At 38.7% G+C, this 20,055-nt stretch overlaps 1 protein-coding gene across 1 annotated transcript in view; it reads right to left on the bottom strand.

Moving 5' to 3' along the window:
- Window positions 1-485: 485 nt before the first annotated feature.
- CAB39 (calcium binding protein 39) overlaps window positions 486-20,055 on the bottom strand; it is a 42,993-nt gene continuing 23,423 nt past the window's right edge. The window contains exons 3-9 of the mRNA XM_005489489.4: window positions 13,835-13,999; window positions 10,008-10,126; window positions 7,914-8,082; window positions 6,744-6,803; window positions 4,809-4,874; window positions 3,834-3,977; window positions 486-3,057 (exon numbers count right to left, since the gene is read on the bottom strand). Of these exons, the coding sequence (XP_005489546.1) occupies window positions 2,869-3,057; window positions 3,834-3,977; window positions 4,809-4,874; window positions 6,744-6,803; window positions 7,914-8,082; window positions 10,008-10,126; window positions 13,835-13,999 (912 nt within the window). The 3' untranslated portion in view covers window positions 486-2,868. The remainder of the gene's footprint in view (window positions 3,058-3,833; window positions 3,978-4,808; window positions 4,875-6,743; window positions 6,804-7,913; window positions 8,083-10,007; window positions 10,127-13,834; window positions 14,000-20,055) is intronic.

Below are 20,055 nucleotides of genomic sequence, written 5' to 3' on the forward strand. Positions count from 1 at the left end.
TCCTGAATGCTGTTTAAAACACAACACTCCTGATGTTTGCTACACTGCATTAGCTGGGGCAAACACATTACCTGTGACAGCAGCTCCAGAGGACACCCCAGTGACCAATTATAGACTCAGCTCCTGAAAATCAGAGAGAAGTGAAGGGCCAAACATTTATCAACCAACCTTATCAGGGCCTGTCTCCAGCCAGGACACAGGAAACAGCATCTCCTCTTTGCCCTTGCCAAAAAGAAATAGAAACAGCAATAATAACACAACAAGGCAAGGGAGGCTACCAACAATAAATCAAAATTGATTGCATCTTTAATATAGCACTTTGTCTTAATTCTTTAAAAATGTTTGTGCAAGCCAGAGTTTCTCATGACTTAAAATGATTTTGTATTTGAAAGGAAGAAAGCTGAGCCACTCTAAGGCAATAAGGGAGACCTGATACACATCCACAAGAAACTGATCCTCTTCAGTAATACAGTAAAGAAGACACATTTTTCTTCAAAATTTTATTTTAATTTAAATTATGGGGCCAGCCAGATTTTTTGGGTACGAAACATTTTCCTCAGGAGAAATGAAATGCTACCACGGAAATAGAATTACAATTGTATACATCTCTTATTATTATAAAAAAAAAAAAAAAGAAACCAAAACAAAACCAAAACAAGCTTGCATTTAAATATGTTTTAGTAATACCCTTAAGCCTTCAAGCAGATAAGAAACCACTTCCAGAACAAGTTTTTTAATATGAACAGCACATCGAAGGAGCTTTAATTTAAATACAACTTCTTTTCGAAAGCCAACATTCAAATGTTTCCACATATTAAAAAAGTCACCATAGCCATTGATTCCAAGGCCTAATATAGAGAAACCTCTATCCCAGTCCAAATGTTTTCACTTCTTTACACATAGAAATCTTTAGCACATCTACATCTTTCTAAAGAGGAAGCCTTACATGTTATGGTGAGTAACTTGGCAAATAATGTTTCCTCCACTCAGCTATGATAAACCAAAATATAACAGACAGTTAGTACTGAGCTACAACACCACCTCCTGCCAGCTCTGCCTGGCATCTCTGGGAAGAGTCAGCTATTTTCTTTCCTGTAAGCAAAGGACATGTTAAGAACCTTTGAAAGACCAATTTTCATGTTAAGAGCAGTTTTAACCAACCGAGTGAAAACACTCAATTTTCTGGAGCTCTGGGATTTTCCTTGTGAAGGCTTTCAAATCAGCTCAAATGTCACTGATTGTGAAATATTTCAAATGGGAAGAGGACAGGAAGCAAGAAACATTTTCTGTAGCATTCACAATCATTCAGTCATGCAGAATTAGAACTTCCAGCCCCCAATCCACGAGTTTTTGCTTGGTTGTGATCTCAGCGTTACTATATGATGGATAGATACAATTTTAATAACATCATTTAGCTATATTTAGTAGATTCCTTCTGTATGGTCACAGTAACAAAAACATGGTGCAAAATCAGTTGGGTTTTTTTTGTTTTTATAAATACTGATAGTTTGCAGCAATAAAGAACGAAATCAACAAAAAGGAGATAATTTTGTTATCCTAGGAATACCTATGGAATTGCTTCTTGAGGTTGGAGGGAATGAAATCACTCACACAACTATTGTACTGAGTTATTTCCTGTCAGACATGACGCACTGCAGGCTCCCCAGAAGTCAGAGGAATCAATATTAATTTAGCATAATCCTTGCCATTTGCAGAGCTGGTGAGCACAATGCTAGTGTAATTAAATAAGGCCAATATTATCTGGTAAGAACAGAGCAGAAAGGGTTCCAGTTCTCTGGTTCAGCCTACCCTAATTGATGGCACCCCATTAGACATGTGAATACAGAGAATTTGTTTGGGTTTGGGTGTTTGTTTCCTTTTAAATGCTGCAGTACTTAAGATTGTTAAATCAGCATTTCCATGTGATCTGAAGTATTCAATTACATATGAGCATTCATTTTGCAAAACTCAATATTAGGTAATAGTTACAGACTAATACAATAACATTCCTCTGCTGTACAAATTAAATCATATTTTAAAGAAATGAGCAGCCTAGGAGTTATATACAAAAGAAACCAGCAAGCATTGTTGAAATGAAATGCAAAATGTCACTGCTAGGTCTACTGTCTGAAATACCTTTAAAGTAAAATTAACAAAACCCCTTAGAACATATTTCCAAGTTTACAAGTCAAGTCTCAGAAAAATCAAATCATGTCCAAAAAAAAATTCTATAAAGCAGTGAAAGGCATATATACATTTTCCTTATGAACCTTGAGATTTCACTCTTTTAAAAGTTGCTAAGTTTCAATATCAGTTTATTTGCAAGACAACTGTTTATCCCAATAAGCTCACATCTTAGATACATTTCCCCTTTGATTACAAATAAAGCACTGCACATTTTTTTTTGTTTTAAATCAAGGCATATAATCTTATACTATGGTGCCAGGTATGCACAGGTCACGTTGTGCTCATTATCTCAAACAAGGTAAGTGCAAACATACAGATTTATTCAGATTTGCAAGCATGCAACCTGTTACTTAACTACATGAATACCTTCTCTCCTATACCAAACTAGTATCTATATGTTTGCTTTCACGAACCTAGAATCTTTCTTTTCAGGACTCCTAAAACAAGCAGTGTCTTTGAATTCTGAAATGACACAAATATCAAGAAAGTCCACATTGTGCAAGAAAGCAGCAGCTATGTTTCTCAACTTGGACTAAAAATGAAAAGAGAAAAAACAAAAACCGTTCACTGAACAGCAGATTAGCAGTAATGTTCCTCATGAATCGATAAGAGTGCCTGATGCTGAATATCTAACAGCAAATGCTGAATTTGGGTTTAATATTTTAAAGGTTTATTGGAGTTTTAAGCTTCTTGCTGTGCTGGTCTCTTCAAATCCCTGATCTGTTTAACTAAATAGGTCTTCTCATCATTAAATTGTTCGTCCTCGGTCCTGTCATTCTGAAACTTGCTGAGGAACTCAATAAGTTTGGTCTGGTTCTTTAGAAGGATGTCTAATATAGGCTGTGTCTTGTTAGGATTGGCTACAAACACCTGCAAGAAAATAAAAGGCATTGAGCACAACAGCGAGAAACATTGGTTAAAGTTAAAAAAGAAATTATCTACCAAAATACTGATGATGATACATTATGTTTTAATTATTTCAGTATCCCACCAAAATACTTCAAGTTTTTTAATAAAACTAATTTTTTTTTATCAGGGGATAAGGTGAACATCAGTACCAAAGTAAATCTCGTCTGTGTGAGGGGACCAGCCTCAACAGCCTCTGCAGAAACCACTGCAGACACTTTATGGTTAAATTCTATGGCAAATACATGGTTTACATCATGTGCAGCATCTGATGGGAATCTCACACTTCACTGCAAAGTTTTAGACCTCCAGTTATAACTCTTAGCAAAGTCAGAAGCCATCTGGCATCATGTTCAAATGACAATCCAGGTGACCTGACTGAAATACTGCTCTCCTTCAGACATCATGCAGTGTGATAAAACCACTTTTGAACTCCATGATTTTGTATGGGATCATGCATTCCTCCTTATCTAAATGCAATCAATTCCAGAAGTTTCTGAGAGATGTTACTCTGACAACCCCATGGAAGTCCCTAAGTGGTTTCTAAATGGTTTTCAGAAGATATCCAAGGTATCTATTTGTAAAGATGGATCATAATCAAGCAAACATCAGAGCTCCCTTTATTTAATCACTGAGCAGACATTAAGGTCAGCTCCATTTAGGCTCAGCTAAGCAGTTTACTCAATTAAACAACTTCTGGTCAGATTGCTTCTGTTTCCTGGTGGGCTTTTGTAACATACCTTGAACACATGGAAGGCCTCAAACTGAATGTTACGACTCTTGTCTCGTAGAAGGTTCATCATTAGTTTGAGATTTTCAGGTTTACTGATGTACTTTGTCATAATTGTGAAGTTGTGTCTGTCCAGTAACAATTCACCGAGAAGCTGAAGGCAGAAAAGAATGAAAAATGAAAAAATTACTAACAGAAGAATTAATTTGGATATATAAATGCTTTCAGAGCCCCTCAAGTGGTGTGGGGCTCTGGGAATGCAGCACCAGTGGTCAGGAGACAAAGTAAAAACACAACTAAGTGCCCTAAATTTCCATGTGCAGGTGCACATTTTCCCTTATTTCAACTACACAGTTTCTCCTTTTCCTCAGAAAGTGCAAAATCACAGTTCTCCCTTGTTATGAATTGCAAAGAGAAGTCTTTCATTTTTTTCCCCCATGGCTTCATTATTTTTTCCACTTATACAGAAGCTATTCAGCATAGAAAGAATGCCTTTTAAAAAAACCCAAAAACCCAATAAAACAGGTTAGTATATCAGATGAAATACTGACTGTTCTTTTGCTACCTAAAGGGTTTAAAAGGATTTTGCCCACACGGATGACCTTTGCTGCAAGATCTGCATTACATTTATATTCACTATTTCTTACCTACTTGAATGTAAGATCAATATTGCTTTAGGCACATCATGTGAATCTTTGTTAAATTATTTAAATGTAACCAGACTTGTTGAAGGAAAAAAAATCAACAAAAATAAAGAAATTTGAGGAGCCATTTTTTCTTAGGGAGAGAAATTACTTTGGTCTGTGCTGGACACTGAGATATGTAACAACTGGACTAAAAAAGCTGATCCCAAGAATTAAAATGTCTGAAGAGTTAAAATAAATACTGTTCAAGGCTGTTACAGAAGCCATTTCAAATAAAGTTAACTCACCTTGAAAATAAAGGGAATCTCTTTGCATCTCAGAAGAAAATAAAACTGCCTTACCTTAAGTGACTGTCTCTTTGTCACATAATTTTCTGAATGAAGTAACTTCTCATATTCACTGAAGAACTAAACACAGAATACAGAGAAGGATTAGCACTTTTACAAGTGTCATAGGCATCTTCTTCCAAATTATTGCAACAAAGTGGAGAACATGCAAATCCCTAACAAAACCAAACAGAATCTGAAATCTCAGTGGGTTCCTGTAACTACACTGTCACTACTTAGGCTTTTAAAGCATATACAAAGTTAAACATTGAATATGGTTTAAAGTTAAAACAGATTATATGTAGTTATTATATATAAAAATAAAATATAATCATAACATAATATTATAATAATAGAGTATAATTATAATTACAATACCATTGCATTATAATATATATAATATAATATATTTTATATAATGTAATGTAATTGTAATGTAATTGTAATGTAATTGTAATGTAATAATCTGCTGCTGTGGAATGTGGCAGGTGCATCTTTGATTGGTCTTGTGGATTGTTTTTACTTGATGACCAATCATGGTCCAGCTGTGTCAAGGCTCTGAACAGTCACAAGTTTCTATTATTCCTTCTTTTTTAGCCTTCTGATGTCTCCTTTCTTCTCCTTCTTTAGTATAGTTTTAGTATATCATTTTCATAGGAATAGGAATAGGAAAAGGAATAGGAAAAGGAATAGGAAAAGGAATAGGAAAAGGAATAGGAAAAGGAATAGGAAAAGGAAAGGATAGAATGGAATAGAATGGAACATGGACTCAAGATTCTCATCTCTTTCCTCATCCTGGGGACCCTCAAACACCACCACACTTGGCAGATTCAGTTTAGATGTAATGTAACACAGTGTAATGGAATACAGAATAATACAGTAGATAAAGGAATTAATTAGCCTCCTGCTATCAGTGGAGTCAGATGCATCATTCTCTCCCCTGGTCGGGGTTTCCTGTGAATGCCACAAGCTCCCAGGGACTCCCTGGAAAGCACAGCACGGGCTCCCTCTGCAGGAGAAGCCAGGCTGGCTCCCACAGAACCACCTTCAGTGGAAGACTCTGATGTCTTGCACTCAGCAGAGCAAATTGATTTTTCAATCTGTGCAGGGTTTTTACAAATGCCCAAGGGACCAAATGGAGTTGCCATTCAGTGTGTCAAAACGCGAGGACATCACCGAGTCAGGGAGGACTGAGATAAACATTTACCTTGCACATCCTTTAGGTTTTTTTAATATTGTCAAGTTTTACTATTCATGAGTAGTCTAAGTTTCATGGCTGTTACATTAAATACGGTTTCACCGTGACTTTTTTTAGAAACGCATTCATCAAAATCTCTTAAATTTTCAGAAATGATTACACAGCAAGAAGAACTTTGCTTCAAAGTAGATGAAGAGGTGAGCTAATTTCTCAAAGCCTCTTAATTGGTTCCCAAACAGTGCCTGAAGCACTATTCAGTAGGTATTTCAGGGCTGAAGCAACTAGTCAAAAAGGCAATAATAATTTTTGTCTCCTGTTTAAAGCTGAGTCACTCAGAGGAGATTTTTGTGAATTAGTGAACATGCCAGGAGACAAACCTTTAAAATCAATGTGATGCCAAGTTTGTTGGTCTTGGTTTTGTTTTTTGTTTTTTCTTTTTTTAATTGCTTGTAAGTCTGGGAGTTTTAATCAGAATACGATTTAAACACTTAAATATCTTTGTGGAACTGGTTCCAAATAATCTGTTGAAAGGCAAAAGGATGGAAGTCATGTAGCTGAAAATGTCAGGATAAATGAAACTCTCCAACATTCCTTGTTTTGGCTTTGGGGGAGGGAAACTGAACCCCAAGTACAGCTGATTTAGTATTGTGTGAAAATCCCCAAAACCAGAACTAAACAAGGGAAAAAAACAATTTCTTCAAATAAGATACACAGAACTAGAGAGCTCTAAATATGAGAAGGTGTCTGCTCACCCTATCGTAATGTTGTTCCAAAAATTCTGCACTTAACAACTTGTGTCTTGTAAGCAAATCCTGTAAGAAAGCACAAACCCAGCACTGTCACTAAAAATATTTAAACAGTACAAAAACATTCTCACACATGTAAGACATTCAATCCAAAATTCTGCTATTTCATTAAACATGCTGTATTAGGACATGAATCCAATACCTGGGCACTGCTCAGGATCTTGGCATCCCTTAGGAAAGATCTGTGATGAGTTACTTTAATTCACAGAGAAACAGCCTGTGAAATTATCACTGAAGGGTGCTATTTATGGATCAAGGCTACACTCTGTGCACAACTACACACAACAGAGATTAAGACCCACCATTTAATCTTGATTAATATTATGCTTATTATGCCCATAACTGATTGTTTTGGGGACACAAAAATTGGATTACAGAAAATTTCCCCAGACAAAGCAATAGCATCAGATATCCTCAGGAGGACCTGAAAACACAGATTCAAAGAGCACACCTGCATTCAGGTAATGCATGATACAGCTACTCTGCAGAACAGGATTTTGGGGAGCAAATGTACTGTATGTATTTACTCTGCACACAACTACACACAACTGATGTTAAGATCCACCATTTAATACTTATTAATGTTATGCTTATTGTCTCCATAACTGATTGCTTTAGGGACACAAAAATTAGACCACAGAAAATTTCCCCAGACAAAGCACCACCATCAGATACCCTCTGGAGGAGCTGAAAACACAGATTTAAAGCCCCTGGCATGGGAGCACACCTGCATTCAGGTAATGCATGATACAGCTTACTCAGAACAGGATTTTGGGGAGCAAGTGTACTGTGTGTATTCACACACCAGCATTCAGGTAATGCATGATACAGCTTACTCAGAACAGGATTTTGGGGAGCAAATGTACTGTGTGTATTCACACACCTGCATTCAGGTAATGCATGATACAGCTCACTCTCCAGAACAGGATTCTGGGGAGCAAATGTACTGTAGTGCATTCTGAGAAATGAGGAAGAACAGTGTCCAGCTCACCCATCCCCATCACAGCCATGTTCCTCCTCTCTGCCAAGGCTTGTTTTCCAAGAACAGCAGCCAGAGCAGAGGGTGCCCAGGGCACAGAAGCAGAGAAGCTGCAGCTGCCAGGTTTGAGGGATTACCTTGAAGGTGGCGAAGGCGTCAGACGCGATGTCAAACGTGGACATCTCCACGTATCGGAAGAAGTCGTAGAACTGCTCTGACCACAAGATGATTTTAGCTAGTGGCTCATGCCTGATGCATTCTCTGAGCATTATCCCACAATTGAGAGCAATTTCTGGAGATTCGTACCTGTTCACAAAAGCCAAGAGATTCTTTGTGAGTTTATGAACTTCACAAGTTAGCACTGCAGCACCACACTAATTATAGCCTTCAGTACCATCAAGTAAACAAACACATCAAAATTAGAGGTTCTTATTTCTGCATTAAACTCCATTTTTAAATATTTCTACTAAATACTGATGAAATAGCTACCAGTTACAATTACAGCCAATTAAAAGGATTTTCACAAATGGGGAAACAAGACTAAATAAAAATACTTTCTTTGCTCTCTTGTTCCATACTGTGGGATTGCAGACATCTGGAAAAGCAGTAAATGTTCTGCCTTGAAAGCTGCTCACTTAAACACGACAGAAATTTACATAAAACCTTCCATATGAGCACAAGGGGTTAACAATACTGGACATAAATTCAGATCTCCTCTTCCATTAAACCATTTTTCAGCACATCATGGTGTTCCAGCTTCTGGAGCAGTCACAGCCTCTCACATGCCTTCCTGCCTCACACCTCCAGAATGCTCCCTCCTAAACCAGTGGGAGCTAATTGAAATTCTCCACAATTTCAGGAGAAAAGTATCATTGTGAATACTAAGCATTAACTATATTACCCTACCAAAAAAAACCTGAAATAATTTTCATTAAATCCTGCAATACTCTCCATTCAACCTGTCAGGGAGACTTGAAATCTACTGAGCTTTTTGCAATTCATGCCACAGTTTAAATTCACATAAATTTGTCTCAGTTGGAGATCAGATGTAACATGTAAGCTGCTAAATGCCCATTTCAAACATCCTGACTCATCAATATGAGTTTCAATAACCCCTGGGAGGATAAAGCTCTCTGAAGTGTGACAACACAGACTAAAAGTGAGCACCAATGTGTTGCAGCCCCCATTCAACCACTTACCAATGAGAATATGCTGAAAAAGCAGTTTTCTCTCTCTGTACCTCAAGCTTTCCCTTCTTTTGTAAATTAGTTTGAAGATGCACTGAATCAATAATTTCTCTTGCATTATGCCACAACTAATATTTTCTTTAGTCCCTCTGACATTTAAATGACATTACAGGCAAGTAATGCTAGCAACAGGCATATCCCACTGAGATGAGTGGCCCTTTCACACACCCTTGAGTTATCCCAGTAAGTGGAATAAGTACTCCTCAACTACAGCAAGCTTACCCAGAAGCTGCAGCCAGATTTATAAATAGCTGTATTTTTTAAATTGATTATTAATGTTTGATGAGCTCGTCTGTCCCAAAATAACACAGTGAAATCGCAATTTTCAGAACTTTCTTAATTAGTGTTACTAGAAATGCAAGCAATTATTTTCTGCTTTCATGTCTGGGAGCTGCAGCTCTACAAGTATTCAGTATGGCAGGACCTTCCAATATCCAGCACTGCAGATATTACAAGAAGAGAGGAAGAAACAATTGTCTGACACAATATAACACAAATCATTCTTTTTTGGTCAGGTTTGTCGTGGTGTGTTTGTGTCAATACAGCAATATAAATCACTATGAATAAGAAGTCTAAGACAGGCCAGCAAACTGGATATTATTGTAGTTAAATGGAAAAAGAACAGCCTTCAACTGCTGATGTGAAAGTTCACAAGAGAAAAGGCTTAAATAGTAGTCTAGGTTTAAAAAGGCTCAAATAGTATACTGAAAGGAAAACATCTTACTAGCCCAGTAAGAGTATTTCAGAGTACTAACAGTTCTCAATTTTCAGTTCTTTTTCATGCAAAAGTAAATGGTTGGGGTTCTACTTCTTAAATTTTCCTTTACTTAGGGGAATTACAGACCCCAAAACCAAGGAAAAAGAAAATAAAATTAAGCATATTGCAAAGGAAGAGCAAACTTGTCAGAACTCACTGTTTCTCTGTGTATTTACAAAGCCCTCACTCCATGTAAAAAGCATATTTATGGTTCACAGTGCACTTACCCTTTTAATAGCATGAATAAGATATTCTGTTGAGTGCAGATGTATTCAACTGTGGGAGTTCTTGTACCAATTTGTCTTCTGAGGATGTTGTTGAAAATTTGCGCAACATCTTTCTTGCCCTGTCAAAAACATCAGCAGTTAAACACAAAATATGGAAGTCCACAGGCAAGTGAACAATGAAACATTATCATCACCTCGTGCAGCTGCACTGGGGTTCTGCAGTTCAGGCAGCCTCCAAACTCTGATCTTGACCAGATTCCCTTTCTTTATGCCCATTTCAAATATGCCAAAGTACTCAAAACATGACACCACGCTGCAGGCAGATCAGGGGGAATTTACATTCAGAGCTGATGTTTCAGCAGGTATTTCTATGGAGCATCAATCTCCTGGGCTTATTTGATATTTGATTTTGCTAACAGCAGAACAGTTTTTAACTGTGCTCTTGCCTGGAAGTGTATTTCTTCAATATTCCATTATCCTCTCCCCTTCTTTAGGGACACACAATGCCACCATTAAGAGTGTGCAGAGCATTTCCAAGTGCAGTGTTAACATCCAGCTTAGAACTGCAACTTATGAAAGTGGAATAAATAAATGAATGAAAAACATACACAGAAATCATCCACTGACCTAAAATGCAAGTCTCACATTTTTCAGTGCACAAAAGCAGTATAAATAAGGCCAGGATGCTGGAATTCAGCACAAATGATACACACAAAAATTCAAAAGCACAGCACCAGACAGTGTAAAAGGAACTGGAAATGTTCTTTGTTGAATAAATACACATCTCCTGTTTATTTCTTCTGTAGGACCACAGCTGAAGAGACAAACTGGTAGACACCTAACAAAAAGGTGATTATAAACATAAACAGCTTCCACTGTCATTCAAATGCACCATTTAAAAGCCAGGTTTCTGCAGTTAACTGTTTATAAAGACACCTCCAGGATTATGGTATCAGATCTATTCCAGAAAAAGACCAAGCCAGCTTGTACTAAGCTTGGACCTGCAAATAAAGGCCTGTTAAGCAACTCCACCTACAGGTTCCTTGAATGTTCTACACCAAACCTAGATGTATTTAATGTTTCTTGAGAAGCTCTATCTGTGCTGTAAATCTCCTGAGTAACACCAGGAAGCTTTTGAGTAAAATGCAGGGCTTATTTAACTAGCAAGAATTTTAAAAACATCATCAATTATTTAAAATTCTTTCCATTTTCTAATCAGCGTAAAAAAGAGTGCAGGAAAAAAATGAAATGTTTATGAAAACGTAGGAGGACTGGAGCTTTACAAATGGCATGTTTGCAAATTACCACGGACAGTTTTGCTGGAGTGTTGTTTTCAGGATATAAGAGATTGTTTGTAAACCCTTGTTTTCTCAATTACAATTCCATTGAAAGGCAGCCCAAAGCAACACCAGAACTCTTTGTTCTGACATGAGTAGAGCAGTGTTTGCAGGAATTGCTTTACTCCAACTCCACATAATATAATCATCAACTCCCATCCAGCAGCGCTGCTCCGCTCGCAGCGAGTGCCTGCAGTCCCCAGCAAGAACAGCATTTCCTTCTCACCATCCCTGAGCTGCCTGTGCACACTGCAACCCCACAGCCAGGTTTTGTCACTTTCTTGTCCCTTGCCAAGTGACCTCACGGCCCAACAAGGCCAGCAGTCACCAGAGCCAGAGGTGAGAGGGACACTGTGCTTGTATTGTCTTCCCAGCAGAAGGATTCAGCTCCCCTGGGCAAAAGGCAGGTTTGTTTTGGGTGGGTTTTTTTAATTCTTCATTTAAAAAATACCAAAACAACAGGACAAGAAACCCAGTTTCACCAGGGATACCATCTCTCTCCATCTTGTGCAAACCAGCAAGGAGATACCTGGTAAGTGTTAGGATTGGTTGTGTTGACTGCTTTACTGTAAAGCAAGCTTCCAGGGAAGGGCAACACTTTAAACAGGCCTGGGCACAAGGCAAGAGCTGCACAGTTACAGTTCTCTTCATTAAAACATCCAATCTTGGTATTTTTCTAGCTTTTACTTCTTACTTTTCTATGGGTTGCTCTCCCCATAGTGCATTTGAGACAGTTAAGAGTCACAATGAACAGTCCCTGTCTATTAATAAGCTGTCTGTTCCTGTTCTACAAGGAAACCTTCTTCAGAAGTGAGACTGAAAGGGAAAAACAGTTTAGTTTGTCACTGAATAACGTGCAGCTGTGGTGGAAAACCAGAAAGAAAAAATTCCAGACCCACTCTTCAAGTTTAAAAACCACCAGAAAATCGAATATGTATTTTCATCAGTCATGGAAAAATTGCTTCAAATGCAGTAAACCCACAAAGGCAACATCTGGCTGGCTCTGTAACAGCTGGGAAGCTGGAGCACATCTGGAGCACAGGTGTGTTGACATGAATTCTAGGTACCAACAACAGCTGGACACTGCCAGCTGCCAGCCATGAAAAGCAGATGTGGTCCAGCCTAGAAAGCATCAATGACTCCTCCTGCCTCCAAGGGGAACCATCACATCCTCCTGAAACAGAGCAGCAGAATAGGCAGGAAACAACTCCCAACCCTTCCATGGCCCCTTAATGAAAAGCACAGCTCTCCTTAATGAGAGCAAGCCTGTGCAAATGGTTCTCATTCTTCATTAGCAGCACATAATGAAGGTTTCCTTTGCTAATAACTGGGCTGAGTAAACACCAGGCTGATACCAATCTAGAGGTCAGCAGAATCCAGATGACGTTTCATGATTTCCTTTCTTCAGCAATTAAAGGCCAGCCCAGTTCAGCATTCCCTCTCAGCTTTCCCAGGTTTCCTTGCTTATTTAACAACCTGAATGTTTTATGTATGGTATAAACATTTGTGTGGGTAGGGAAAAAATACCACTGTATTATAATTAAACACAAATCAGAGGGAGTTATGGGTGGGGTGGAGGGGAGAGAAGAAAGAACAGGGAAGAAAGCCATTGTTTTTGGAATGTCAAATTACAATAGGACTTTAAACTGTTCTGTTTGCATTGTGAGCAACTTGTTTATGAACAATCCCATTTTTAAGCAATCTGAAGTGGGATGATCTTTATGGCTGAGGCTGTGGGGTGAGATGCATGGATTTGGCTCCTTTCCTAGACAGCCACACGCCTCTTGTGAGACCTCAGGGAAAAGAGAAAAATCCAATTGCACTGCAACATCTCATACCTAAATAGGATTTTTCTCCATGGTGCTAAATTACTCCATGTGATGTGGTGACAAAAGCCACAGAGGCTTGTGGAGAGATATCTTTAAATATAAGTATTGCTATTTTGAATTGATCAACAAAAACTTGGTTTTTTTTTTTTTTTAATAAACAGAAAAAAAGACAAGGAAACCAAAAAGGTTGCATCACTTGTTTCTAAAAAAGAGAGAAATAAAGGACTATTAATAAAACTAACAGCTTTAAATTATGTATTTAAACTTCTTATAAATGTTACAATAATTCTATTACTTTTCCAGTAATTTGATGTAGCAAGATGAACACAGAGACACATCTTGCAGTACTATGGTTTGTGTTAACTACAGGGTTACTACTAAGAGATTAACCCTTCTGTGTAAACAACAATTCAGAATTATTCCATGATTTTAACAGAACTGTATCACCAGATTAGAGGTTTATCTGCTTCAAATCTGTGGTTTTATGTTTAAATTCACAGATTTTATATTCCATAGTTGCTCAGTCTCTTTCTAATGGATGTGTCATAACCACAAACTAAAAGCTGAAGACTGGAACATCTAAACCATTAAAGTGGTAGGAATTCAGATGTGTTTATTTTAACATACAGAATGTAAGAAATGTCAAACCCTCCTTTCTTACCTCAAAATCAATGAGCTGCAAGTCAGCTACTAGGGTACTAAGAAGACCACTGTTGTACAGCTCCTGAGCAAGCTGTGCCACAGCTTCTGTTTGGGGTTCCTTCTCATTTGTGCCATACAAGATTTCTTTCATGGCAACAAGGTTTTTTGAGACCTCCTCTGTCGCCTAAAGAAAATGGGAAAACAATACAGTTAGAGAACAAAGCCATTTGTCTTTCTGACTGCACACTCCTTTATTCTTAACATCTGCAAACTTCCATTGGGGGGGAGGAATAATCAGGAAATGACAATCTGGTAAAAAAACAATAGATATTCTTTCTGCAAATAAGACTGTTATGAGACTGGTATTTAAAAAAAAAAAAAAAAACCCAAACAATACAAAGCAGAGGCAATACATACACAATTTAGTTACCAAAGGTAAAAATCTCTTCCTTTTTACTGCCTTTTAACTTCCCATTCAAAAATCCCCTAAAGAACAGCAACAGGATGAAAAGAACCTGACAAAATTTCCATGCTGTAAAACAGTTGTGTAGGATCAGACTGGAAAACATGACCTGGAGCCTCCTGCCTGTGCTAGGGAACTGCTCAGAGACACCAAACCAATTCCTCCTGTATATTTTGCACACATCAGGTTTTGTCAAATACTAGGTTCCCATTCCAGTTACTGTGGGTGAAGTTTTCCAACAAACAAAACCTCAAGGAGAACCAACTTTAACTTTCAGGTTATCTCAGCATCAAGAACAACCTGGCCAACAGACCCAGAAAGAGATACACTCAAAAGGACACAATAAAAGGTCTAAAACCCTTCCCTGCTTGGAGCCCACTTTACAGAAGCCAGACAGGTCTGACCTGTCACTTGTGAGGAATTCCTAAGCTGCCAGGATGAGCTGGAGCAGCATTTAGCAGTGGAAACAGAGTTATCTCACAAGTAAAACAAAAAAAAATATATAAATCAACAAGAATACTTCTAAATACCCACTTCTAAATCTTAAAACACAGTTGTACTGGACCAGAAAAAGAACTACTCCTTCCAATATATTTGTTTACTGAGCTTGGGGGCAAAATGCTGAAAATGATCATCATAAATAGCTGGTTTAATTATAATGGTTCTTCACATGCCTAAAAAGTCTGAATGGTTTGTAAGTGCACTGATTTTTAGTAATTAGATGAACCTGTCAACAAAGTATGCATACACTTGAATGTAAAGTATTCATGATTGACAGCTTACAGAAAATTAATAAAGTGAAAAAATTACCACTTCCTGGACACTGCCACTCTCATAAAGAGTGTGTAAAAAGATTTCTCATTTGTGCTTTTTATCCAGAGAGGCTTAGGATCAGCATGACCCATGCACCATTGGAGCTAAAGCCATTCCAGCTTTGCTAGGTATGCAAGCAAGGATTCCATGACCTTTAAGGAGGCTCTGTATCATTTTTAGCTCCTCCACAACTTTCCACTCCCTGTCACTTCAGTTCCTAGTCCCAGTTGTCTCCTCCTCAATCGAAATCCCAAGGGATTTTCTGTGCACTGCTGGTGAGCCAGCAAGAAGCAGGTGCTCAGTAAGAGCCCTTTGATTCCCAGCAGCTCCTCAAGAGGTGAAATGGGAAATCATGCTGGAGCAGGATTACACCACACAATTGTTCTCTGGAATTCAGAGGAAACAGCTCTTTTGTAGGAGAACAAGAACATCTGTCAGACATGAAGATATGAAGAGATATCTTTGATGGATGGCTACCAAGGGAAGAGGAAGCAAAGGCTGTCCCTGCACACTAATGTAGAAAGTAAATGAAAGAGGAAGAAAGGCAGCTCAAGGAACTCCTATTTCAGCTGAAACCATGGCAGTATCGAGGGCATGCCTGTCATTAAGGAAAATGGAGAATCTGTCCTACCAAAACCCCAGGGAAGAGGACAAGCATCCCAACCCCAAACTTCAGTAACTGCACTTGAGGGCTCTCCCTCGCTACCAAGACAGACACCAGCAATGGAAATGCTGGCAAACCAAGCAGAAAATAATGCAGTGTCTCCAACCACTGAGGGTTTATACACCAAAAAGCCTCTAGCCCAACATGAACATGCAGTTTGGGAACTTCAGTAGAGGGAGGAGGATCCAGTGCTCCTCACAGCTGCCAGGACCACCTGCACGTGCTTCACTGGAATTGGCCCAGCTTTAGTGGGAAGCAGCACTTAGAGACACAAACCCCTGAGTCACTGAGGCTGGGAAAGACCCTGAAGCTCAAGGCTGCCAAACCACATCCCTCAGAAGCAGCACAGCTCAGCCTGGCAGGTACTGCTTTACACTACTGAAATTATTCACCCAGTACAGGTTCAGAGCTATATCTGATTAGCATCTTCCTAACCTTCATAAACATACAGAAGTAAATTCTTTCTTTCTTTTCCTTGCTTTACATTTCACTTTTATAGTGTGGCTTCTCCTCAGATGGTATTGATTTTCTGGCACCAATAAATTTCAAATATGACTTGCCATGAAATTTTTCTCTAAAATTCAGGTTGTTCCTAATCAGTGTTGAGAGCATATAAATACAGATGTTAACACTTAAAAAATAAAAATTTTAACATATGAAATATATACTGTTTTATATATACATATACAGAATGTATATGTATATGTATATGTATATATAAAACAGTACATATTTTATACTGTTTTATAGATGCATATACATATATATAAAATATATAGAGAGTGTGGGTATTCTGTATATATAAAATAATCCTGGTCATATATTGTACTGGGTATATTTTATATATTTGTAGATCTGTTGTCTGATTGTTAGTTCCACTTTTGAGCATGGGTTTTTGGATGAACCTCATTGTGTATTTTGATCTTTCTGTCTAGAGTGTTTTTCCCCTCTTAAAAGAGAGCAGTGCATTAGGCAATTTAGATCTCAGTATGTTAGAAAATCTTGCAAGTAATGCTAGCCAAGCTTCTCTCCTCTCTCTTGATTTTGTTTGTTTTGTTTTTAGTGGTTTTTTTACTTGGCTCTTCACACCAATATTTAACGTAGCATTATATTTTTCAGTGTAACTATCTAAATTCCATTCTGCATCTGAAATGGCAAAAATAGGTCTGCACATCTTGTGTTTGGAATATGTCTGAGAGTTCATGGAATGTACAAGAGTAAGGAGGTTCTAGAAGTTTGTCAGAGTTTATTTCTAGTCCTTTTGATGTTGAATTTTGGAGTAGAGGAACTACAAGGATGTTATATTTTATGAAGTGTAGTGCATTGATAGGCATTGGTCACTGATAAAATACTTCCAGAAAACCTCAGTTTCCAGAAGATTCCCAGAAATGAAGCAGAAGTGATGCTTGGCAGCACTGAGGGGGCCCTGCCTCGAGCACCCTGATGGCCTCCTGAGGTACCATCTGAGGACAAGCCACACTAAAAAAGTGAAATGTAAAGCAAGGAAAAGAAAGAAAGTATTTACTTCTCTATGTTTATGAAGGAGGGGAAGATACTATTTAAAAATAAAAGCAGACACCATGAAGTCACACATATGACTGTTACACCAGAATAGCTGCATGTCTCTATAACTATGGTTTATTGCAGTCTCTGGAAAGATCAGTGAAATGCCCTAAAATTGAGTATTTCCTGAAATGGTAAGCAGTGCAAACCCCAAAGACTCTAGATAGAGTTGTACAGCTGGATTATTTGGGCTTTGTGAACAGTAGAAAAAGACAAAGAACACATGACCAGTCCTGAAATATTTCCAGAGAGCCTGGCAGTCTCCAGGCCCATGGAACCTCAGTGCCTGGGGGCTCTCTACCTACCCATGGATAATGCAGTTACAGAAACTGCACTATTAATGAAAACATCCATAAAAAGATAAACCAGATATAGCTCTGAACCTGTACTGGGTGAATAATTTTAGTAGTGTAAAGCAGTATCCATCACAACTAAAAAGCATTATTTCAATAAATGTATTAGTAACTACATCAGTACGGTAGCACATCTAAAGGCCAAAAATTATTGCATGATTTTCCAGTGAACATTTAGCATGGAGACAGCACAGAAAAGCTCAATTAGAAGAGAAGCATGTTGTCTCACCTGCCTAAAGCAGGCTCAGCTTTACCCCCTGAGTCCCAGCCCCACACTGAGGGCCAGGCACATGACTTCACCTTTAGCCTTCTTTCAAGCACAGATTAATTGTACACACATGCGTAACAAATCCAGGATTTTACTGCTTTGTGAATGACAGCATGAACTCCCTGAATGAAATCTGACCTCTGGCAGCATGGCACAGCATCACCCTGGCACAGCTGAGCCAAGCAGCTCGTGGTGCTGCCACCACACAGCTGTGCCATCCAGGAGAGAGAACACCCACACCAGATCACAGCAGGGCTCCAACAAAGGGAGCTGTGGGCCAGGGCAAGCCAAGGTCACAGGGCAGTGAAGAACAACCTGATTGCACGAGTAAATATTTACCTGCAGCACAGTCAATGTGTGCCACACACCAAGGGAAGTGGAGTATGAGAAAAATGCTGCCATCAACCAAAGATGAGGAAGAGATGTGAATAAAGACTAATGGAGCAGATCAAGGGTAGGTCCTGCTGATGGAAAAGGAGGTTTCCTTCCCTTTAGGCCCCTTTCTGAGAGAGCACAGGCAATGGAGAACAAAGAGCATAAATGATGAACACCTTTCAGTTCTAAAGCACCTGACATCTCATTTCCCTTCCCAAATACTGACAGACAGCAAGGCACAACCTCAGTGCTGAGCACAGCAGTGCAGCAGCAAGACCAGAGCTGTGGCACAGAGGGAGCTGGGACAAGTGAGCCCCAGCCCAGCTCCTAAACGAGCACCACATGATTAAAAGACATTTCAAATGGCCTGGAGAACTACCTGGTTAATTTTTCTCCAGTCTTCACTAAGCTCAAAAGCTAGATTAACATGTAACTAGGATACACTTGAATTTCAGATTTTTGATTAAAAAACAAATTTTCCAGTGTTACAGGGCAAAATGTTCCATAATTGAACAAGACATTTACTATTATTTTATATCTTTTACTTTGAAGAATATCTTCTATTTAGATTATAAAGAATGGACAGGAACACACACTGTGCCAGATTTAAACATCTTTATTACCTCCTTTGATGTCTTTGCTTCCACTCAAAAAACATCAATGGTTTCAAACCTTTCAGTGCTTAGGTTTAAACTTCAGCCTAAGCATTGAAAAAAATGAGGAATTCTGTTCAAGCATAATTACACTTACAACTTCCAGGGAAAATTATTTGTCTAGTTTTCTTATAAATCTGTATTTCCAATTGTGCCAAAAAAATCTCAAAGAGCATCCTCCATGTAGTAGCAAAGTCAGTATAAGAAATGAAAGCACGTAAGAAAAGTAGGTAGTCCCTTAACCCAAATGGGTATTTTTATAACCAATACTGAGTATTTAGCATGCTGACCCAGCACTGAAATTGCACCAATGATATGTGACAGGCTGCAAAAGCACACCCCTGGATCAAACAGCAACAATGCCAAAATTACAGAGACACACTGTATTTTATACACATCCCATCACTAAAAAACTGAAGTCATAAAAACAAGAACAACTTTTGCATCCTTCTCCCCTTTTAGTATGAGACAGCTATTTCTGTGCTTCATGTAGAGTGAGTTTTACTATTTCTGTTCTACTGCCCTGCCACCAGAACAGAATTCTTCTCCAAAGGAGACCAAAAAGTTACAGGGCAGAAAGGATCATCATAATAAAAGGGATAATGAAAAAGACGCCTAAATACTGAGCTATGGGCATAAAGAAATGTTTGTTCTTTTCTAATAAAGGCCACTGTCCTTTAACTCCAAATTCACTCCAGTCATTTCTACAGACTGGACAGGAAGAGAGCACAAATTCAGGGTGTCTGCTCACAGAGCTGGGCCCTCAAACATCTGATGCCTGGTCCATAAGACATTGCAGAATTTTCTACATCAAACCAGCAAAGCTCCTGAGCTAAGGAGTCACAGCCAGAGTCACCTTGCTGAAGTCTTGGCTTGCCAAGGAACAAACACTTGCTGATGAACCTCTGCATGGAGATGTGGACACTGGTGGTGTGGGTGCTGGGGTTCACCAGCTCCTTTGTGAACAGCAAGGATGATGGGGAACAGCAGCACCATGCCCAGGCTCACTGCCCTGGGTGTCAGGATTTAACCCTCCTCACACTTCACCCAGTGAATGGGGGCTGCCTTTGTTCTCCTGCAGGCACTAC

Source organism: Zonotrichia albicollis, chromosome 9 (assembly GCF_047830755.1).
Source record: "Zonotrichia albicollis isolate bZonAlb1 chromosome 9, bZonAlb1.hap1, whole genome shotgun sequence".
In the NCBI taxonomy this organism is placed as follows: domain Eukaryota; kingdom Metazoa; phylum Chordata; class Aves; order Passeriformes; family Passerellidae; genus Zonotrichia; species Zonotrichia albicollis.